This window comes from Bos javanicus, chromosome 5, assembly GCF_032452875.1.
Source record: "Bos javanicus breed banteng chromosome 5, ARS-OSU_banteng_1.0, whole genome shotgun sequence".
Lineage (NCBI taxonomy): Eukaryota > Metazoa > Chordata > Mammalia > Artiodactyla > Bovidae > Bos > Bos javanicus.
In genome coordinates, this window is record NC_083872.1 from 70330093 (window position 1) to 70353925 (window position 23833).

The 23833-nt window shown below is 42.1% G+C and overlaps 1 protein-coding gene across 1 annotated transcript in view; it reads left to right on the forward strand.

Moving 5' to 3' along the window:
- POLR3B (RNA polymerase III subunit B) overlaps positions 1-23833 on the forward strand; it is a 124082-nt gene that overhangs the window by 85182 nt on the left and 15067 nt on the right. The window contains exons 24-26 of the mRNA XM_061417190.1: positions 17664-17767; positions 18321-18487; positions 23228-23341. Of these exons, the coding sequence (XP_061273174.1) occupies positions 17664-17767; positions 18321-18487; positions 23228-23341 (385 nt within the window). The remainder of the gene's footprint in view (positions 1-17663; positions 17768-18320; positions 18488-23227; positions 23342-23833) is intronic.

Below are 23833 nucleotides of genomic sequence, written 5' to 3' on the forward strand. Positions count from 1 at the left end.
AAGTTGGGAAGCACTCTGTATTGGTTTGCTTGGACTGCTAAAATAAAATGCCACAGACTTAGGTGACCTAAACAAGAGAAGTTATTGTCTCTCAGCTCTAGAGGCCAGAACTTCAACATCAGTAATATGAATTTTAGGGGCGACCCAGCCCATGCACTGCACTCTAAGCCTGCTGAATGGTAATCATTTATGACAGCCTGCTTTGAGCCCTTGTTTCTTGGCTCTCCCGTCACTGCTCTCTCTACCCCACCTCCCACCCCTGTAGTGGGATAGTCCATCTATTAAGTTGCTGAGAAAGTGTGCGTGTAAAGTACATTTTTTTGAGCTCGTGTATGTCTGAACATATTCTATCCTCATACTTGAAATATAGTTTGGTTGAGTAAAGAATTCTAGATTTAAAAATTGCTCTCCCTAAGGATTTTGATCCCATTGCTACATTATTGTCCAGATTCCATCTTACTTATATGAATTGCAACATCATTCTTCAGATCTTTGTCAGTGTGCTCTTTTTCTCTCTCTTTTCCTCCTTCCATCCTTCCCTCTTTGCCCACCCCTGGAAGCTTTTACTGTTTTCTTTTCTTGAATTCTGAAATTCCATAGACTCTTTTCTCATTTCTTGTCCTTGAACATCAGACACCCTCTTATTCTGGAAGTTCAAGTTCCTTTAATTCTTGGACATTTTCATATATTTGTTGTTGGTAATTTCCTTTTCATCATTTTCCCCATGCCCTTTCTGGTTTTCCTGTTAGTTAGATTTCTTCCAGACTGATATTCTAGCTTTGTTATCTTTTCTCTCCCTGCTCTCCATTCTTTTTCTTATTTTTATTTCTAGGAGATTGGATCAGTTTTATTTTCAAGATCCTTTTAACCTATTTATATTTTTGATTTCCAATTATAATTTTAAATTTGTACTCTTCCATTTTATAATAACAGATATGTATTTATATATTTTAACTTTTCTTTTAGTTTTTAGCTTTACTTTTTTGGTTTTGTTTTCTTTTTTGGGTTTTTTTCTGTTTCTAATGTAATCTCTGTTTCTTGAGAGCTTTCTTTTCCTCGTGTGTGTTTTAGAGTCTGGTTGTTGTTGGAAGCTTTTCTTTAATGTGCAGTGCCTCCTGGAACCCTAAAGAATGGTTGTCAAGTCTGTGTCCCAGGGATAGAACCTGTTGACTGGTGGAAGTCATTGTAGGTGATCAAGCAGTGAATCGTATTTCTTGCGAGTGCCATTCGGTTCAATTTCAGGTTGCAGTTGGAAATGTGGGTAGGAGCAGTGCTTAAGGTTTATCTGTCAGCTGACCTTCTGGAAGCCAGACGGGGGCAGCAGGCTGTGAGCCCAGTGCACAGGCTTTCATTTCATTCCTCTGTATCCTTACCCCACCCTCTGCTGTGTCAACACCCCACACCGGGTCATGGGTCATTCTGGTTCATTTTCTTGGGTAGGTTTTTGGGGGTAGAAGGTAGTTTCTTGACTGTATAGGGTAGAGAATAAAAACTCAGGTTCTGATGATTTCTTATACAGACATATATTTCTACAAAGACTTAGTTATGTATCTCTTAAGTGTCCGGTACTATTCCATGTCCTGCTGATACGCAGTGAACAGAACAGACAAGATCCCAGCCCATGTGGAGCTTACATTCCTGTGGGCAAGAGAGATAATGCTAAGTGCTGAGATGAAAAAAACTAAGAGATAGGGGAGCAAAACAGGAAGCAGGCCAAGGGGGAGTGATTATTCATGACATTGTAAGTAAAGTGGTTGAGGAGCAGTGCCTTACTGAGAAGATGACTGAGTATAGTCCTGAGAGAAGGAAGGGCGCAAACCCTCTTCCAAAAAAGGGAGGTCTGAGGCTGCGCTCAGCCTGGTGTGTGGAGGCCCAGCCAGGAGCCAGTGCGGGCTGGAGCGGAGGCAGTCAGAGATGAGGCCTCCCTGGTCACTCTGTGAACTTCAGCTTTACCCTGAGGGAGAGAGATGCCACCCGAGGGGTCTGAGCAAAGGAGAAATACGATGGGACTTCCTTTGGCCCCCATGAAAACAGACTGTATGGGGCAAGTGAGGGAGCCCCGATTCCAGTTCAAAGGCAGTTGTAACAGCCCAGGTGAGAGTTGGTGGTGAGTGGGGGAAGTGGTGGGCTTCGCTGGGCTTACTGCTTAGACAGTAAAGAATCTTCCTGCCATATTCTATCCCTGGTTCGATCCCTGGAGGAGGAAATGGTGACCCATTCCAGTATTCTTGCCTGGAGAATTCTGTGGACAGAGGAGCCTGGCAGGTACAGTCCATGGGGTTGCAATGAGTGAGATGCATTTTAAATACAGAGCCCGCCGGGGTTGCCAGTGGACAGGGAGCCTATGAGTCAGTACTACTGCCCTCAGGCCCACCCCTCACCCTGTTTTCACAGCACTTTTTGTCTGTTTCCTGAGCCTTCCCGGGAGCGGTGGAGAGGTCTGAGGCAGTTCCCTTCCTTGTGCCTCCGTGCAGGTTCAGTTCAGGTCAGTCATTCAGTTGTGTCCAACTCTTTGCAACCCCATGGACTATAGCATGCCAGGCCTGTCCATCACCAACTCCCAGAATTTGCTCAAACTCATGTCCATCAAGTCAGTGATGCTATCCAACCATCTAGTCCTCTGTCGTCCCCTTCTTCTCCCTCCTTCAGTCTTTCCCAGCATCAGGGTCTTTTCCAATGAGTCAGTTCTTCACATCAGGTGGCCAAAGTATTGGAGTTTCAGCTTCAGCATTAGTCCTTCCAATGAATATTCAGGACTGACTTCCTTTAGGATGGACTGGTTGGATCTCCTTGCAGTCCAAGGGACTCTCAAGAGTATTCTCCAACATCACAGTTCAAAAGCATCAATTCTTCAGCATTCAGCTTTCTTTAAGGTCCAACTCTCACATCTATACATGACTACTGGAAAAAACCATAGCTTTGACTAGACAGACCTTTGTCAGCAAAGTAATGTCTCTGCTTTTTAATATGCTGTCTAGGTTGGTCATAACTTTTCTTCCAAGGAGTAAGTGTCTTTTAATTTCATGGCTGCAGTCACCATCAGCAGCGATATTGGAGTCCCCCAAAATAAAGTCTCTTGTTGTTTCCCCATCTATTTGCTATGAAGTGATGGGACCAGATGCCATGATCTTAGTTTTTGTAATGTTGAATTTTAAGCCAGCTTTTTCACTCTCCTCTTTCACTTTCATCAAGAGGCTGTTCAGTTCCTCTTTACTTTCTGCCATAAGGGGAATGTCATCTGCATATCTGAGGTTATTGATATTTCTCCTGGCAATCTTAATTCCAGCTTGTGCTTCATCCAGCCCAGCATTTCGCATGATGTACTTTGCATAGAAGTTAAATAAGCAGGGTGACAATATATAGCCTTGATGGACTACTTTCCCAATTTGGAACCAGTTCCTTGTTCCATGTCCGGCTCTAATTGTTGCTTCTTGACTTGTATATAGATTTCTCAGGAGGCAAGTAAGGTGGTCTGGTATTCCCATCTCTTTAAGAATTTTCCACAGTTTGTTGTGATCCACACAGTCAAAGGCTTTGGCATAGTCAATAAAACAGAAGAAAATGTGTTTTGGGAACCCTCTTGCTTTTTCTATGATCCAACAGATGTTGGCAACTTGATCTCTGGTTCCTCTGCCTTTTCTGAACCCAGCTTGAACATCTGGAAGTTCACTGTTCACATACTGGTTGAAGCCTGGCTTCAAAAATTTTGAGCATTACTTTGCTAGCGTGTGAGATGAGTGCAATTGTGTGGTAGTTTGAGCATTCTTTGGCATTGCCTTTCTTTGGGATTGGAATGAAAACCTTTTTCAGGTGTAATTTTCTCCTTCTCTTAAGTCACTTAGTGTTCTTTCCTCTGTTCATCAGCTTTCAAAATTGTATAGTTCTCTCTTGCCCATTCTTTTTCCTTATAGGCTTATACCTTAATTTTGTCAACTGTCTTGTTAGTGAGGTTCAGAGAAGGAGTAGAGATAGACATGTTTCTTCTTCCCTGTTTCCTGGAAATCCACGTATCTATTATTTAAGAATGTTCAACACAAGAATGCTAAGTGTGTGAATTTTTTTCACTGCAGCATATAGAACTGAAATTAAAGTTATTTTAGTAAAAGGTGAGAAGAGTTTTTAGAACACCTTTTATCTGCTAATCAGAGCCTTGCCTCCAAGGTGCCTTGTTTTTGTTGTCTGATGTAAGCATTTCTGAGATTGAAAACTAACTTAAAAAAGGTTTAAAGTTCATATAATCAGAATTATGACATAAATGCTAATGATTATCAGAAAGATATTCATCACAGTTTGGCAACTCTTATCTGAGAATAGCATATCTTTTTCCTGGATCATTATTATAACTAAAGTCTGACATGTTTATCCTTTCTGTGAATGTCCCCCTTCTGAAACCAGAGACACAACAATGGCAGAAACCTACTTTTTCGAGTTTTTTCATTTATAGTAAAATCATAAAGATTCAAAAATAAGCATGGTTTTGTTAAACCACTTGTATATATTGTTAAACATCAGAACCCTTTGTTGGGCTAACTTAAGTATATTTTAGATTTATTGAGGATGGAAAACATGCCCTACTAATTTAACTACCCCCACCCAGCATCCTGCACAGCACTTTACATATTATACAGTATCTGTTCAATGTGTCTGTGGAATAGTTTATTAAATAAAGTATCACAAACATACAAATATAACAAGCCAAAATCTTCCCTCCCCAAATTAATGTAACTTATTTGTCCCAGTAAATATCAGAAATGAAATGTCCTATTTTTATCCAGACTCTGGACTCATCACCCTGGACTCTGGACTCATAGCTCCCCAGCCCTAACTGACCACTGCTGCTGCTAAGTCGCTTCAGTCGTGTCCGACTCTGTGTGACCCAATGGACGGCAGCCCACCAGGCTTCCCCGTCTCTGGGATTCTCCAGGCAAGAACACTGGAGTGGATTGCCATTTCCTTCTCCAATGCATGAAAGTGAAAAGTGAAAGTGAAGTCGCTCAGTTGTTTCCGACTCTAGCGACCCCATGGACTGCAGCCTACCAGGCTCCTCCGTGCATGGGATTTTCTAGGCAAAAGTACTGGAGTGGGGTGCCATTGCCCTCTCCCTAACTGACCACAGAAGCCCGCTAAAGCTTTTCAACCAAAATAGCTAAATGCACATACCCACCCGGAGATGCACCCTGAGCTTCAATAAAAATCTGCCTTGACAGCCCAGAGAAATCTATTTGGTCATATTTAAATCCCTGCCGTGGGCTCAAAATCATGTTGGCTCTTTGAGAGGTAGCAAGGAAACTCAGCCCTTGGCTAGTGTTCCTGAGTAATTGGCAAAAAGATGAATACAATGGATTGCATACAGTTCATACTAAACTAAATGGAGAAGACCGTTCGTGATAGGGAAGTTGTGAGGTTGTTGTAGATAGGGATAAAACTCAGCATTTGAAAACACTTTTTAAGAAGTCTGGTCCAAATCTATCTTCCCTAGAATAAGAATTTCTTTTAGATTACATTTTACAGATGCTGTTCCTCTTTGCCTGTGACCTGTGAAGGGAGCCTCTTGCAGCTTTCTGAGGCTACGGTTCTCTTATATGGAACCTGAGTGCACTTGCCTGTAATGTACACCCAGTACCCCTGCCCTGCCCTGTGGGCTTACTGAATGCACACTTTCCCCTTTTTTTCGAGGTTACCTCTGTTCAGCATTTAAAGAAAGCCTTCAGGTTGAGAAAAAGTATAGTAAAGAGATAAAGGTCCTGAGTGCCAAGTGACCAGTTTTATCCCTTTGAAATAGAGACGGTTTCCTAGGAGTTGTTACCAGGATTAAACAGAATGATGTGTGTGAAACAGGCAGTGCCTGGTCCATGGCCACAGTCAGGAGAGGTGACCGCTGGAAGGTCTGCTGTCGCAGGCTGGGCAGGAAAGGGAGACAGGCTAGGTGTGGTTTGGACTTGGAGGGCTGTGATGAAGATTTTGTTTTTCCTGTGAAAGAAAAAATGGGGAGCAGCAGTAAAGAGTGAAAACCTGTTGACCTACAGGAATAGAGCCAAGAAGAGTCAGGAGGCCATAGTGACTGGTTTTAAGCCTGGTAAAGGATGGCACCGATCACAAAGCAACTTTGTGTCTCATTGAACTTGATATAATGGAGGATCATCTCAAGTGCTTATATTATTAATCGATCCATTTCTCAAGCTCTCACTATGTACCAGGCCCGGTTCTCAATATTAGAAATAACAGTGGTAAATACTGACAGAGTCTCTGCTTTCCTGGGATTTATGTTTTCTTGGGGAAGAAAACAGAAAAAAAGTAAACAAAAATACAAACAGAATAAGGTAGTGATCAGTGTGACACAGGAAGACTAATGCAAAAGTGACTGGTTTTCAGGAAGAGAGGGCCGCCCTGTGGTTGATGGTTAAGGTCGGCCTCTTGGAGAAAGCGGACTTGAACTGAGACCTGGAGGATGAAAAGAAGCCAGGGACGCAAGGGTCTGGGAGAGTTAAGTTCACCAGCCCTGAGGCATGAGTGAGCTTGGTACAATCAGAGAAGACACACAAGGGCAGTCTGGCCAGACATGTGCCTGAGCAGGAACACAGTTTGAGACAGTGAGAGAAAAAGGATGGGGCACAGCGTACAGGGTCATGTGGGCAAAAGAAAGGGATTTGGACTTCATTCTAATATACTGGGAACCAGCAGGCCTGTGGGTAGCGACTGTAAGCAAAGGAGTGACAAGATGGAATTACCGTTTTAAGAAATCAACCTGGGTTCCCCATGGAGAGTAGATTGGAGGGGAGCAGGCAGAGAAGCCCAGAGGTGGTGGCAGTGGTCCAGGCAGGAGGGGACGGTGACTTGAATAAGGGCAGTAGTGGAGAACAGGAGAGAAGTGATGCATTCTGGGTGTGCTCTGGAATTAGAGCCAGCAGGACTTGCTGATGGCTGAGATGCTGGAGATGGAAAAGACAGGAACTGAGGGTGAGGTCTGTGGCCTGAGCCGCTGGCAAGGCGGTCTATCAAGAAAGGGAGGACCGGGAAGGAACAGTTTTTTGGAGTTAGGCCGGGGCAGGAGTTGAGTTCGGAGAAGGCAACGGCACCCCACTCCAGTACTCTTGTCTGGAAAACCCCGTGGACAGAGGAGCCTGGTAGGCTGCCGTCCATGGGGTCCCACAGAGTCGAACACGACTGAAGCAACTTAGCAGCAGCAGGAGTTGAATTTGGTTCTCTGGTCTGAGATGCACATTAGACTCCCAAGTGAAAAGGTTGAGTAGGCACTTGGATAGAGTCTGGTGCTCCGGGGGGAGGTTGGTACTAGAGATAAAATTTGGGAGTCACCTGCATGCAAACTTTCAGTGTCTTACCTTTTGTGATTAATAGTTTATGAGCATTTTCATCTATATTCCATCCTTTAACCTTTACAGTTCTAGTTGGTATCATTGTTCCTACTATCCAGATCAGGAAATTGAGGGTCAGAGTCGTGAGTGGCCTGCCTCCTACAGCTTAGTGCTGGCAGAGTCAGTTCAGATCCCGATTTCTGATTCCAAGTGCATTGCCCATTCTGTACCAGGTAAGGTGTCCTTTCTTGGTATCCCATTACGACTCTGTCCCCAAGGTTGCCATGTATGTGTGTGCTCAGTCTTTTACTTGCTGACCTACGGGGGAAGCCTCAGCTTCCCAGGCGGCACAGTGGTAAAGAATCTGCCTGCGATGCAGGAGCTCTGAGTTCAATCCCCGGGACAGGAAGATCCCCTGGAGAAGGAAATGGCAACCCACTCTGGTATTCTTGCCTGGGAAATCCCATGGAGAGAAGAGCCTGGTCGGTCGGCCACCGTGTGTGAGGTCACAGGGTCTGACACAACTGAGCCACTAAACCGCCACCGCCACCACCACACCTGGGAAGCCAAGGTTGCTATATTCCCTGGAATTTTCCCTTGAAGAAGACGCAGCCTTTTCCTGAGACAGAATTCTAGTTTTTCTTAATATTATATTTAATATTACCTATTTAAATATTAATTCTAGTATTTCCTTGAGGAGATGCAAGATTCCCTTTCATCCTGGACAAGCAGCTTTACATAGCACTCCTCAGCCACCAGTCCAAAGGAAATACTATCCTCACATACCTCATTCCCGAAATGCCTGACGATCCCCCATATTAAGATATACTTCTGACACAGAGCTATGTTACCAGGTATTCCTGTCTTTCTAAAATCAACTCATTGTAAAACTCATTGGCCCAGTAGCCTGGCCAGAAGACAGTGTTTGGTTAAAATTTCTAAATCTGTCAAGAGTCAGCCTATGTAGAAGACAAAGAAGATTTTTTGTTTGCTTTGTCCACTCTCTTTGTCCTCTCCTTTGTCCACTCTCCTGGTTTGTCTGGCTCGATGTGGTGGTTAGAGCCAGGAGGGCCCTTGAGGGCAGTGACCTGGACAGGGCTGGAGGGAGCTGACTTGAATGTTCATGTGCAGTGGGCACAGCTGGTGGCATCTGCGTGGAGCCTTGCAAGCCACGCAGCCCTCAGCGTGGGGCCCAGAGAGGAGCTGGATGAGGCCTGAGAGAATAAACTGTGAATGAAATGGAGAATAGTCCACAATGTCCATTATGCTGTTGTGGCTGTCATGAAGTGAGCCGACCAAAATTTCATAGTGTTGTGATGTGGTGTCTCCTACAATGATTTCTTTCTGTATTGGTCTAGATGCACACCAGCGTAAGAGAACTCTTAGTTGAACTAAGCTTTTACTCTTGAAATGTAGAATTTTTTTGGAAGTTTTTTTTTTGGTAGCCTCTCCTGCAAGCTGACACAAGTGTGTTCTCTATGAGAAAAAGTAAAGATTGTTTTGACATAGGTCATCTTTATGCCCACCTCTCTCACCCCCTCCATTTAGAGCATTAAATTTGTTAGTCTTGGTGTTTAAAAAGCAATGTGGCCCTGCAGATGGCCTCATTTTTGTCTTTTGGTGAAAGTTTACCTTGACAAAGTTGTTATTAGGAATTAGGAAGTCTTTTTTGTATACACACACTGTGTAGATGGCATTTCTGTACCTAATGCCTCTGAAAATATCCTCTCTAACAGACTTGAAAATTTAGTTTTACAGAACATGAGTGTCTATCCTGCTCCAGCCTGATCACTTCAAAGGTGGTGGGATAATTAGTAGCTAAAAGAAACACAGCTAAAGAGGTAGCTAAACAGTGGTAGTTACAAGCTCTGTGTTATAAAAACTCAAGAAGAAGGTCGAAGAGGCCACAGTACGTGGGTGAACTGGGACAGAAAAATCAGTTCTAACTAGCTGGGTTCAACATAAGTGCTCTGTGATAAGCAAAGCTTGAATGCAATTGATTGGACAGAGAAGGCCGGCTGGAGAAGTGAAAGTATTTGATCAGTAGCTGTTTAAAATGTGGCAGACCCAGTCAGCAGCAGCACTTCCTGTGACCTGGACAACAGAGGAGGACCAAGCAGAGAGAGCCAAGCGTGGAGGAGAGAGAAAGGATTCCATAAAGAAGAGGGAATTAACGCGAAGCAGCCAGGATTCACTCACAACACTCTTTTTGTTTACTTTTTAAACTTTTTACTTTGTATTGGATTATAGCTGACTAACAAAGCTGTAATAGTGTCAGGTGGACAGCAAAGGGACTGGGCCATACATATACATGTATCTATTCTCCCCCTAAAATACACAACACACTTTTTAGATAAGGGAATTCCAATAGAGTTTTCCAATGAGAAATGCAAAGACTTTTAATGAAGTACATCATCCTCTGGGTCTTTGTGAGGTTCATTGTGCATCTCATCAGTAAATGCTTAGTGAATGAGCTCCCCCTCAAAGGAACTGGCCCTTGGTCAGAGATCTCTAGAACAGTTCATCCTTTTAGTAATATGCAAACTATTGGGGAAGGTGAGATGAGTTAGTAATAACCTGTACAGCAAAGTTATGAATTTGTTGTATGTTTGTTTATGAAGGAAGGAAAGCTTACTTTAATTTTAAATTCTGGTGGTGGTGGGAAAATATTAGGACCCCAAAGTCTTGATCTCCTTTCCCAAGTGTTCTCAACATCCAGGTACTTCATAGTGAAGCTATGACCTGTATAATAGATGCATAATGATGCTCCACAGGGGAAAGTAGAGCAGACATGGGTCTGGAATGTTCTTCGTGTTTTCTCTTCACATTCTTCCTTGATCAAATTTATAGATAAGAGTTAAAGACAGAAAGGGGCTTCCTGGTGGCTCAGATGGTAAAGGATCTGCCTGCAATGCGGGAGACCTGGGTCCGATCCCTGGGTTGGGAAGATGCCCTGGGAGGGCATGGCAACCCACTCTGGTATTCTTGTCTGGAGAATCCCCATGGACAGAGGAGCCTGGCGAGCTTCAGTCCATAGGGTCACAGTGAGTTGGACATGACTGAGCGACTAAGCACAGCACACAAAGATAGGAAGGGGCATTCGCATAGAGTGCTGGTTGGAGTCATGTTTGGAACTAGAGTTTTTATTAAAGTCAAAATAATGTGTATAAGCCTCTTGAACTTTGGCATAGGTTCTATATGAACAAGGTTCATCAAGGGCACACATTTGTATCTTGAGCCTTGCTTTCTGTGATGGTCAGTGCATTTATTAGAAGGGTGAGCAGATTTCCTGCTCAGTTGGGTTTTTGTTTGCTTGTTTTACTGTTTAATCCTTTAACAAAAATTACCTGTCAGCCTAAGGAATTCCCAAGTTAAATTTCATTTCAGTCCTCAGGAAACCAAATTATTATATTTCCAGATTTCCTCTGACTTTTGCTGCCATTCACAATGAGGGAGGAAAAAGTGGACTCCTTTGATGTAGGGGAAAAAAGCAATATATCACTTCTCTCAGAGAACATTTCTCAGTCTCTCATGTGAAAAAGGATTAGCACCTCCAACAAAGGTCCTGGAGATCACAGAATCGGCAGCAACACCAAACAGTATTCCAAAGGAGAGGAAAAACTGTATTTGAGCAAGAGTGTTTGTCCTGGCAAACAGAAGCTTTTTAATAACTGCAAATCTGAGATAATGGCATACCCTCCTCAGCATCGCCCCCTAAATCCTCAAACAGCCAGTTTAAGTGGAGTGAAGTCAACCTTTGTTTTAAAATAGAAATACAGTCTTATCAAAGTGCAGTTTTTTTCTACAGGCTGATTCAGCTTATCTATCTTTGGTTCATAGGGATTACACATTTATGGATAACATTGTTTGGAAGATTCATCTTTGACTCTCTCTTGTTCAACAAAAGTTCCATGATAAGGTCCCTTGCCTCCATTTTGCATTAATAAAAATTATTCAGCAACCTGCTAAATTAATTTATTAGATTTTAACTGAATGTCTATTAGAAGAAAAGAAAGTCTCCCCTGATTTCCCAACACATTAAAGAATCTGTATACAGTAAGCATGAAGAGGCAGTGGAAAGTAAAAAATTTTAAATTTGCTTGTGGCAAAAAATCCAAGAGAAAAAGTTTGTTAAGCAAGGCTGGGCAAAGCTTTGCTTTTTCCAGACCTTCACTTGTCATTTCAGTTTTCTATCTTATGTTTTCTAAAAGTGAGAGAATGAAAAGGCTTTGACTTAGAGTAATAATAATAATACCTTGTACTCATGTAACACTTGAAACCGTCTAAAATCCTCTCTGCTAGTCTGAAGCTTCAAAGTCTGGATGTCTTTGGCTCCCTACTTTGCTTGATCCTTTTGAATGAAAGACTCCAGTGGGAGGGGAGAAGGGGGCTGATGGAGTTAACAGCGTGAGCCCCAAGATAAGGTGTATGACACCAGACAGTCCTTCAGAGTTTCCTTCCAAAAAGAAATCCTGGCAACTCTTTAACCTTTGAAATCAAGGTGATTTTTGTCCACATAGACACCTCAGGAAGATTTTATTTAATTTGCTTTTTGAAGAACAAAATTTGGTCTTCGGTAGCTAGCCAGTAACCCTCTGACCTTTTAGTAAATATCCAAGTAAAGCTTTGAAATTAGGGTTTTTAGTGTTTTATGGCCCAGAATAAAAATCTCCAATTCTGTTTCCAAATAGTGTAGCCTCAACACATTTTATTAAGCTCTCGACACATTCAGCCATGTGTATTTTGTAAAGTTCCTATGGTTATTGTTTTACAATAGCTGCTTCCAGAAGCATTGTAAGGGTTTCAATTAATCAGCCCTTTGTGTGCTTCAGACTATGCAAATTTATCACATCAAACCATTCAACTGCTCATGGGAAAGCTGTGTAAAAACTGTATTGTCTTCTAGCGCCTCCTCTCATTGAGAGTGATGTTTTAATAAGAAAGCTAATCAAGTTTTCTTATGCATTATTTATCTGTTAACATGTAAGGAAGAGCCGAATTAAAATTATGTCAACTGGGATATGGCAAGTGATGTGATAGATCTGGAAGCGATTCAACAACAGAACAAAGCTAATATGATTCAACAGTTTTTTTTTCTCCTCCCTTCCCCCTCAGGATTATTTAAGGTGGTGGTGTGGAGAATAAAAGAAGGTTAATTCAATAACTGGAAAGGGGGAGAGGAAGAAAGGAGTAACCACCTGTGTTAGCCTTCCCATTTCGACTTAGAGATTTACATTTCTGAATATGTAAAGGCTTATCGAGATGAGTTTGTTCAAAGTAGAAACACTTCTTATTGAACACTAACAGTTCGAACTTGAAAGCATTCCTTCTGCTTCTTCGGCCCCATTTAGCACCATATTCATCAGCAGTAAGCTACTCTGCCCTGGAAATCCGCAGCCCAGGTCCTGTGAAGTCCTAAGTTATTACGAGACACCGTCCTGATCGCGTGAAATGATCTGCACGGCCCAGTGGAGGGAGCTGCCTTTCAGCCTCTTAAGCCACAGTTAGTGCCACTGCATCTGCCCCTTCCATCCATTCATTAAGTTGGTCTTCTTTGCCTTGCTAGTTTGCTTCCTGCTGAGAGTAATTAGGTTTCTTATATAATAATAATTCCTTGTGTTTAGCTGCCGCCTTTCTCTGAGGACCTGAAAGTACCTCTCAGACATTAGCTCATCTGTTTTTGTAATACAATTTCCTCCTGAGATAGATGCTAATTATTCCCATTCCAAAGACCAAACAACTAAGGCTGCCTGGAACGCGGTGCTTTACCCCCCAGGTAACAATATCGGTTGAATAGCACAGAGACAAAGTAAGATCTCCTGCTTCCTCGATGCCCCGCCCTCCGCAGGTCTCAGCGTCCAAGGGGTGATGAGCCTTTTATAGATGGCACTCCCCCTGCCCCCATGTCTGAACCTCATTAATACTGGGCTTGGCAGTGATCACACCTTCCCTGAACACCAAGCCTCTTCCTGCACTGTGACCAATAGAGAAGCATGGCAGCATCATTTCACCTTCGCTTAGTGCTCAGAGTATGAAACTGTGCAGAATAAATAGCCTTGTCTAACCAGTACCCACAGAGAGTAAAAGTTGGCAGTGTAGACTCTGACCGGTGTTATTTCAGCAGGATCGGCTCTGCATCACTTAGAGCATTAGAATGCGGTGAGCTAAGCCGGTCCAGGTATTTTCGTGGTCAGCATTCAGTTGGGCTACTCTGCTCGGGGCAGCTCTGAAGTGGACCCAAGTCTTAAACCTCTTCATATTCCCACCTCTATCACAGCACTTGTCACACAGCCTGTTAATAGAGGAAAATGATTCTCTCTTTTTTTCTCAGAAAAGAAAGAGTAAAAATATGTAGCAACCTGAAAGTGGTAAATTTAATCCGAAAGTATTTATATTTAGAAGGTAGACTTGCTGCATAAAATTTTTAAAAATTAAAAAGTGAAGCAGAATATGATCTTAAGGGGAGACCAGGCTGTCAACAAGAGAAAAACCCTTTGCTAGTTGGTTCTCAGCACGTTAAAGTCACACCAAAAATAGCAAGTTAAAGATGTTATTTCAGTTTTTGTCTTTAGCCAGCTGTTACTTGCTTTTCTGTCTCTGTGTGGTAATGTAATGCTTTAGTATTTTTTCCATATCTTTTTTCTTACTTTCTTACCTTTTCTTTCCCCCCTGCCACCACCCCCGTTTGGATTGAAATGGATCCATTACATTAAGACTAGTTTTTTTTTTTTTTTTAATCTACAAATGACTTTTGAACAACTCAGTTGCTGTTTATAATTAGAAATACTTTCTAAGAGTGATTTGTCAGATTAACTGGAATTTTGCTGGGTAAACCTGTTCTTAAAATGATTTATGTGGTGTTCTGCAAGGCACAGAAATAGAAATAACAAATTGGTGTAAGAGCCTCCACTATCTGGACCGTGACATAGAGAGCCGTGACAGCGGGTCCCCACACTTGCCTTTGCCGTGTGGCTTGGCAGTCGGACTTGTAGCTTCTTGAGACTCCCTAAGTTCTTCACCTTTACAACTTGATGTTAAGATGGATGGTGATGGAATAATATTTTATTGACTGGGTATCTGTAGACTTTTTCTGCTCTAACTTTCTGTGTTCCAGTTTCTCCCTCTTGTCTGTTTCCATCTGTTAAAAGTTCTGTAGTGTCATCTGTGGTCTAATTCCCACTTGGCCCCTGTGAGTGTGTTGTGTTCCAGGCCTGTTAAACTAGTGTATTTGTATTTCACTGCCAGGCAGTTGTGCTATAAACAATGGGGTTGAGACACCAGCATGAGCCAGGGGATGAAATTTTATTTTAAAATCTGAAATGCTGCGTAAGCATTTAAGGTATGAATCAGTAATTGTTTCACAACAGCTTCCATTAGATATGGTTTATTTGTAGTCCATCCTCTTTTCAAGGATCCAGGAGAGTGTTAACACACTGAAGCGTACTGCATATCATTTACATTTTTAAACTAGTATTAAAGGAGAGTAACTTTAAAGAGTTGTAAATATCGGAGGAGATTTTTATGCCTCTGTTCCTGGAGAAGCCAAAGTTTTAATTTTTCATTTGAAAAATAAGAGGAAAAAAAAAAAACCTTTCTGCTTTGATTAAAGATTTGAATAATTCTGAAACAGAAATACCTTTAAAAAAAAAAAAAAGAAAGAAAAGTCTGGTTCTAAGATCGAGAACTCTCTCCCCCACCGCCTAATGAATTCAGTAAAATACAAAGTTTAAAAAAATCATCTGTCTCATTTGAGATTCGAGATCATCAAATCCTGTCTAAATATTTTGTTTTAACTCCTAAGCTCATTATGGTTTCTTTGTGTTAACTCGTATTAAAATCTGTCAGCTATGACTGGTCTCATAAGCACAGTCAGCGGACCAGAATAAGTTAATTATTTACTTGTGTCACTAGTGCTCTTCATCTAATGAAATGCACAGCTGTGTTGGATCTGCAGTTGGATGTGTAGCGCGCATTGTTCCACAAGTCAGCAGAGGGTAGAAGCCGCAATGATGGAGAGCCCTCAGTTCTTTCTGCTGTTCTGGCTTTCTGTGTCGATTTCATGGATCTTTTATCATTCACTTTCACACAAAACAAACAACACAGGCCTGTCTGCTATGGGAACCATCTTGGCATATAAAAGGGTTTTCAGAGCCTAAAGTAATTTTAAGTTAGCGAAGATTTAATTTTTGGCTTACAGGTGCCCTTGATTCAGATGTGGCCCCAGCAGTTCCTATTACGGAATGAAAAAAAAAAAAATCTGTAAGTGACTTACATAACCAATACTTTTTAAAATGGCAATGTCAGAAAAGGGCTGGTAAGAAAATAACTTCCCAAGAAAGGAAGCTCTCTACCAAATATTAATCAGATCTCAAGCAGAGTTGTTGGAGATTCAGATTTCAGGGGAGGGAGCACTGCTTTCATTTTAATCACAAAATGAAGTTAAATTTGCTTGATGAAACGTGTCCACTAAGACTGGGAATACAGAATGCAAATCATGTATTTCTTTATCCTCCACCAATCTGAGTGTGTCCAACTTCCGCCCGGGGTTCCTGCACCTCCTGCTCCTCACTCCCACCTTCTCCTACCAGGCGAACAGGCAGCTTCCCCTAGAGCTGACGCCAGCATCCCCCTGTGAACTGCTGTGGAAGGGGGTGCTGAAGCTTTTCTTCGGTTTTGTTTTTAAGGGATGTAGCCGAGCCCTTCACCTCCTCACCAGCCAAAGTGACATTCTCACCCAAGCACATCCTGGGACTGGCCTCTGCAGGAATTGCTGTTTTTAACATTTTGTTCACTGCTAAACAATGTTGTTGTCGGTTGCACCTAGATTTACAATTTGATCTCTTTCAGAGTAGATTTCCCAGTAGCCCCAGTGTTTTGTCGGATAATTTCAGTGTAGACAAGATGGATTTTTGGAGAGAAGAAAAGAGAGTCACAGACTCTGCTTGATTTAAATTCTAACACACTGTAGCTGAATTTGCAGTCAAGTGAACTGACTGTTTCTATGCTTGATGTAGGAAAGCATATGTTCTTTATGATAAACAATACAGTTTCAACCAAAAAGCCAAGTAAAGTACCTACATGCTCTAGAATTCAGCTTCATAAACCTAATTACCATTATTGTTGGCAGTGACTGGAAATCTGAATATTGATAACTGATGTCAAATAGATAAATGGTGCTCTTTTTCTTTAGATTTCAGGTCTTGGTGTTTATAACATGTCACCCAAAAAAAATCTCTTTTGAAATAGTTTGAGTAATTATGTAGAAACCAAACTGAGGAAAGAAACGTTTCTTTGAGGACAGTTTCTTTTTAATAGATGCAGATGGTTGATAGCTTCGTGTACAAAGGAAAATAAATTTCATATTTTGAAATATTAAAGCATTTTTTCTTGCCCCAATGCCATTGTACACTAGCTTTCTAATTCTGAATTTTGTAGATTGTGGTTAGCAGTCTAAATTGTACTCTTGTATTCCTCCTATCAACAAAGAAGTCAGAGGAATTTAAAATTATTTAAGTGGTAAGATTTTATAAGTTAGATTTTTAACTCTACAGATTAGAATAATATTTAGGGATTAATAAAGTACAACCAATTTAAGAGACTATCAGTAGAGTGCAGAGAGTTGGTGGGGTTTTGTTTTCATGCTTAGAATTTCATGTCTAACTCTAGCCTTTTCTTCCAAGAATAATTTGGCATTTAATTTTCTTGTTTAACTTCACACTTCAATCTGAGGTCCCTTTTCTGATGCGCTGTCAACTATAGGAATTACAATTCCTTAGGGCAGCTTAGGGAAAGCCAGGGGAGCCGGGGCAGAAACTGGCCCCACAAGCCAAGGGCTCAGCAGCCAGTGGGTAGACCCGTCAGCACATCGGCCACGCACAAGTACTCCTTGTCCCAGGTTTTAAAACCACAATTTAAACACACCTCTCGCTCAGTCAGCTCTCTGTGTTTGGTGGTCAGAGAACTCGCATTCCTGGGACCTGGGTACGGCACATCAGGAGCTGGTGACGCAGAGCGAGGCCGCTGCTGACCTGCAGCTTCAGGGCTCCTGACGGGGCCAGGACTGCTCTCCCCTCTCCATGGCTGGAGAGGCTGGGCCGGCAGCCGACGGCACGCTGTGTGTTGTGCCAGCAGGCCAGTCCGCAGGCTGCAGGGCCTTCCCGCCGGGACAGTTGTTTCGAACCATTTGTCTAGCAGGGCAGTTAGAAATTGCTTTTGTTAACTCCTGATAGAGACCACGGAGGGTTTGAGAGCACCAGAGATAGAAATGGCAATGAGGAGATCCCGGTTCAGTTCTGTGCTCTTCCTTCCTGCCGACTGGCTGTACGCGGCCCGAAATCTTCTCTCCCCCAGGTGTCTGCGGCTTGATCGTCCCTCAGGAAGACATGCCATTCTGTGACTCTGGCATCTGTCCGGACATCATCATGAACCCCCATGGCTTCCCATCTCGAATGACGGTCAGTCCGTTTTTCAGAGATGCTGCTTTTAAGGAAGAGGGCAAGGCAGTTGGAAGAGACGGGACCCTGAAACTGATTTTCAGAAAGGGCCGTTGAGCAAAAATAGGTTCCTGACCAGGTGGGCTGGTCTAACAAGGGGAGGTGGAGAGGCCTGGGCTGTTCTTCAATGGCAGTCTTCTGAGTGACGAAATTACTCCCCAGCAAAAGACTCCGTCATATCAAACCTAATGCATCTCCCTCTCTGTGGTTGTCATTGGTCAGCCTGGCTCCACCACTGACCAGCCTTGGGACTTCAAAGTCGCTTAACCCCTTGGTCTTCAGTTTCCTTGTGTGCTAACAGAGGGAGATAATAGTATCTATCCCATTGGGGTTTTGGAGGCATAAACTTAGGTCACAGTAAGAGAGGGTAAATATTTGCTGCTCTTAATTTGTCACTGTTACTAAGAGTAATAGTCTCATAATCTTTGGGGGGAAGGAAGGCCAGAGCTAAATAAACCAACAGAATTCCTGCACCACAGGAAGGTGCTTACTTAAATCTGTTCACATCACGCAGGTGGGAAAGCTAATCGAGCTGTTGGCAGGCAAGGCCGGCGTGTTAGATGGCAGATTCCACTATGGCACCGCGTTTGGAGGCAGTAAAGTGAAAGATGTGTGTGAGGACCTCGTCCGCCACGGTTATAACTACTTAGGGAAAGACTACGTTACATCTGGCATCACAGGGTGAGTGTGTGTTTAGACATCTTAAAGGAAAAGCATGATTTTATTAAAGTAAAAGTCTGATAAGACTTAAGAGCCCTTAAAATATACAGCTGGACTTTTTAAAGAAATCTGAAACAAGAAAATCCAGGTTGGTGCTGGATGTGGCAGCTAAGCTCTGGTGGTCATGACTTTACAACATGTGTGTCTCACGTCAGCACTCTGTATACTGTTCCTGATGTTGTATGTGAATTATATCTCAGTTAAACTGGGGAACTGGAGAGAAGAAAAGTTTGAATTTAGAAAACTAGGGCTTCCTGGGTGGCTCAGTGGTAAAGAATTTGCCTGCCAATGCAAGAGACACAGATTTGATCCCTGCTCGGGGAAGACCCCACATGCCTCGGAGCAACTAAGCCCACGTGCCACAACTATTGAGCCTGTGCTCTAGGTCCCGGAAGCTGCAGCTGCTGAGCCCTCGCACCGCAGTTACTGAAGCCTGTGCACCTAGAGCCTGTGCTCTGCAATGAGAGAAGCCTGCCCACTGCAGGAAAGAGTAGCCCCTACCTGCTTGCTGCAACTAGAGAAAAGCCTACATAGCAACACAGATCCAGCACAGCCAAAAATATAAACAAATAAATAATTTTTTTTTAATTAAAAAACTGATAAATTCAGGAATGCTGTTTTGCTGAGGAGGTTCTCATTTAAAAAGTAGAAAAGATCTTATTTACTAGGATTACTACACAACTTTTAAACAACACATCAATTGTGTATAATACAAAGTCTCTTAACTGTTGACCTTTCTCTGTACTTCTATGATGAATTTCAGGTATTTTGTGCTCTGACAGATAGCCTGAGGCCTAATGTTTGCACATTGATTCTCCAACAGCGTGTTAAACACCTAAGTATATAACAGTGAACAGAATAGACATGGTCCCTGACCTGTGCATCTGACCATTGAGATTTGTTACTAGACATTAAAAGATAGAGATTACTTTCTCAAATGATCTACCCAGACTGTAATAATGTGAATTTCTTTAGGTGTATCATGGTTGAGATATTATAGAAAATCACATTACAGGAAAAAAGTGGTGGTCCATTTCAGAAATGATTCAGTGAAATAGCTAAGGTCCATTTCAAAAGAAAAGTTGTCATTGCTCAACTGATCGTTTTACGCTTTGCTTCTCATCCAGAAATAACACAGTAGTTGACCAGAAGGTGTGCAGAACTGGTAACTCAATTTGGCGGACCTTCTGAACATAATTTTACTGGAAGATTTGAATGGGTTGTGCCCTGCTTCCTGTGAACAAAACTGTAGACTATGTCTACACCACCTTCTCCAGTGCCTCCAGCCAAGCCATTCATCTCAGTGGCAAAGTTTGAGAAACACTGTTTTAGCTTGTTAGTTGAAAGTTCCACACAGGACTTACAAACATATTCACCCACCAGCTTTCATCTCTTGTCGTATTTCTGAGCATAGTTAAGAGGAAAAATTGCATATGGCTTTATTCAGTTAATGATAGAATGGCATTAGGTGACAGAGTTCCAGAAATTCTACCATGAAGAGCCATACAGTGGAGAAATAGAATCATTTATTATTAAAAGCTGGAAAGAAAGGGGGTCATTGTGACCCCCTTGTACAAATAAGAAAACTGAGATAGAGAGATCATGCAATTACTTTGTGACAGGCCTAGGGTGAGAATAGTGTCTCCTGACACCCTGTCCATTGAGCCTTTCACTCTACTGTGTCTTCCAAGAGTCTGGCTGTACTTAAGCCAGCAGAATGGCTTGATAGATGCAAAAGTCTTTGCTAGTGGTGTGGAAAGCACTGTAAGATGTGTACCACGCAAGCAGGGGCAGGTGCTTTTGTGTCCTCTCTGCTGTGTCTTTTGTTTTCTTTGCTCTTTCCACTCTTGCATCAGGCTGTGGCCCAAAATTTACTTAGTAGGGAAAGCCCTGGATTTGAGTCACTGTACCACTCACCAGCTCTTATTTAGCCCTCTGTGCCTATTTCTTCATCTTAAACAGAGGGAAGACAGTCTCTCCCTCCCTGGACTGAGTTATGGATTAAGTCATGAGTTAGATGGAACATACTAGATGCTTCCTTTCTTTTGAGGAAGAAGTTCTGGGGCAGTTAAACATGTTTTTAAAGGCATCTTTCTGGCTGCTCTTGCTCCAAACTGAAGAAAAAAGCTTTCTACTGTCAAAGCATTTAAATATTCACTCTCTTTTGAAACTCTTAGTACACCTTTTCTAAAGGCTCATGAGTCAGCCATGTGACAGATGTTGACCAAGTACCAGTTGTGTGCCAGGCAGAGTCATTAGTGCAGGGACCACAGTGACAAAGAGATGAAGTGCTTATCCTGCAGAGTTTACTTCTCCTGGGGAAAAGAGGCGATAATCAGGGAAATAACAAATGTATATTTTAATACCAAACAGTGACAAATACTCTGGACAAAATATAACCTAGGTGAGAGCTGAGACAGTGCCCTGGCACTGTGATGCTGGGGTGCAAGGAGGACCCCATCAGGGTGCATCTCTCTGAAGAGGTGGCATATTTGACAGAGCCACATGAGTACCTGGTGAAGAATGTTTCAGGCAGAGGGGACAGTGAGTGCAAAGGCCCTGAAGCAGACAGGCATGCTACATTTGAGGAGCAGTGAAGAAGCCAGTGTTGCTGAAGTAGAGTTGCATGGTGGGGAGAGGGAGTAGAAAATGAGTCAGGTGGACAGGAACCAGCTTGTGTTAGACCTTGTGGCCATGATACACAGTTTGGGTGATGCAGATTCTGAATGTAATGGGAAACCACTGGGAATTTAGAGCAGAAGAATGACCTGCTGTGAGCTCTGTTTTAGAAGGAATCACTCTGGCTTATTGTGTAAAGAATAGATTGTTAAGAGATAAGAGTAGAAGCAGAGAGACAGATCAGAGGATTGTCTGCAGTGGTCCAGGCAAGAAAGGAAGGTGACTTGACAAGGGTGGCAACCGTGAAAGAGGGGTTGTCCTATATACACTCTTTCACAACCTGTTTACATTTTTTTCACTATTCTTTTTAATTGAATGAAAGACTCTTCATTTTATAGTGCTTTATGATTTTCAAAAGTTTTGCACATGGTTTCATATAAATCCCATAATAACCCTTTTTCTCCTACCCCTATACTGCCCCTTTTGCTTCCCTTTCCCCACTGGTAACCAGTAGTTCGTTCTTTATGAGTCTGGTTCTTTTTTGTTTTATTTACTAATTTGCTATAATTTTTAGATTCCACATATAAGTGACATCATATGGTATTAGACTTTCTCTGGCTTTTTCACTTAGCATAAGGCCCTGCAAGTTCACCTGTGTTGCTGCAAATGGCAAAATGTCATTCTTCTTTATGCCTGAGTAGCGTTCCATCATATAGATATACCACATCTTCTTTATCCACTCATCTGTTGATGGACACTTAAGATTGCTTCCATACCTTGGTGATTGTAAATAATTTTTAAATGTTGTATGGAAACACAAAAGACCCCAAAGAGCCAAAACAATCTTGAGAAAGAAGAGTAGAGCTGGAGGAATCACTCTCCCTAACTTCAGACTGTACTACAAAGCTATAGTAATCAAAACAGGATGGTACTGGCATAAAAACAAACAGATCAATGGAACAGGATAGAAATCCCAGAAATAAGCCCACACACTATGGTTAATTAATCTGTGACAAAGGAGGCAAGAATATATGGTGGAGAAAAGATAGTCTTTTCAATACGTGGTGCTGGGAAAACTGGACAGCTACATGTAAAAGAATGAAATTAGAACAAACTCTAACACCATACACAAAAACAAACTTAAAATGGATGAAAGACTGAAATGCAGGACTAGATACTATAAAACTTCAAGAAAAAAACATAGGCAGAATACTCTTTGACATAAATTGCAGCAATATTTTTTTTATCCATCTCCTAAAGCAAAGGATACAAAAGCAAAAATAAGCAAATAGGACCTAATTAAACTGAAAAGCTTTTGCACAGCAAAAGAAACATCAATAAAACAAAAAGATAATCTAATGCATGGGAGAAGATATTTGCAAATGATAAGACTGAAAAGTGGATGGGGTTAATATCCAATACATAAAAACAGCTCATATGGCTCAACATTAAAAAAACAACCTAATTAAGAACTGGATAGAAGAACTGAATAGACTTTCTCCAAAGAGGACATGCAGATGGCCAACAGGCACATGAAAAGATATTCACCATTGCTAGTTATCAGAAATGCAGATCAAAACCACAATGAGATACCACCTCACACCTGTCAGAATGGCTATCATCAAAAAGAACAAAAATAACAAATGTTGGAGAGGATGTGGAGAAAAGGGAGCCCTTGTACACTGTTGGTGGGAATGTAAATTGGTGCAGCCACTGTGAAAACAGTATGGAGATTTCTGAAAAAGCAAAAAATAAAAACTACCATATGACTCAGGAATTCCATTCCAGGTTGTATATCCAAAAAACCAAAAACCCTAATTTGAAGAGATACATGCACACAGTGTTCATAAATTTTTATTTATAATCAAACAGTATATCTTTCATTGCATCTGTGGTACTTTTATATTTTCAGTTCTAGCATTTTGTTTACTGCAGTCTGAAAGTCACTCTCTTGCCCATTCATTCAGTCATAAACTCATTCAAAAAACAGATTAGGACCTGCCAGTGATGATTCCTAAAAAAGGTTGTCTCTTGTGAGCCCAGACTTAGTTCCTTAACCTAAAACTCTGGCCTTTCTTGCAGTGAGCCCTTGGAAGCGTACATCTATTTTGGCCCTGTGTACTATCAGAAACTGAAACACATGGTGCTTGATAAGATGCATGCCCGGGCCCGGGGACCACGAGCTGTCCTTACCAGGTAAGAGAAGAGCATTTATAATGTAGTCAAGTCCACGTTGCATTTCTTGGATGTAGCAGTAGGCAGATGTCAAAATTTAGGGTGTTAGGTAGGCATCAACAAAATTCACATGTCTGATTAAAGTGAGAAAATAGCCACCAATTGAAAATCAGTTCATAGGTAAGCAAACCCATGGAAGGTCTTGCCAGTAATCTCCTAACAAAGTCATTTATCCTGTACCAGTTGGGGCTTGGGTCCCTAACCTTTTAAAGTATTCTCAAGCCCAGCAGATACGTAAACCACAGGAAGTCCATTTAGGGGGCCAGTTCTCACACAAGAAGGAACGGCCTGAGTGGGACACACACAACCTTCCCAGTCTCTGGGAAACCTCCCATCTGGCTCAGAACTCCATCCTTCTGGGGGATTCCTGATCTATTCCAAGTTTTATAGAAAACTCTCTCTGCTTCTTCCCATGTTTAATTTATATCTTGGTAGTAAAGCTCCTCTCTGGAG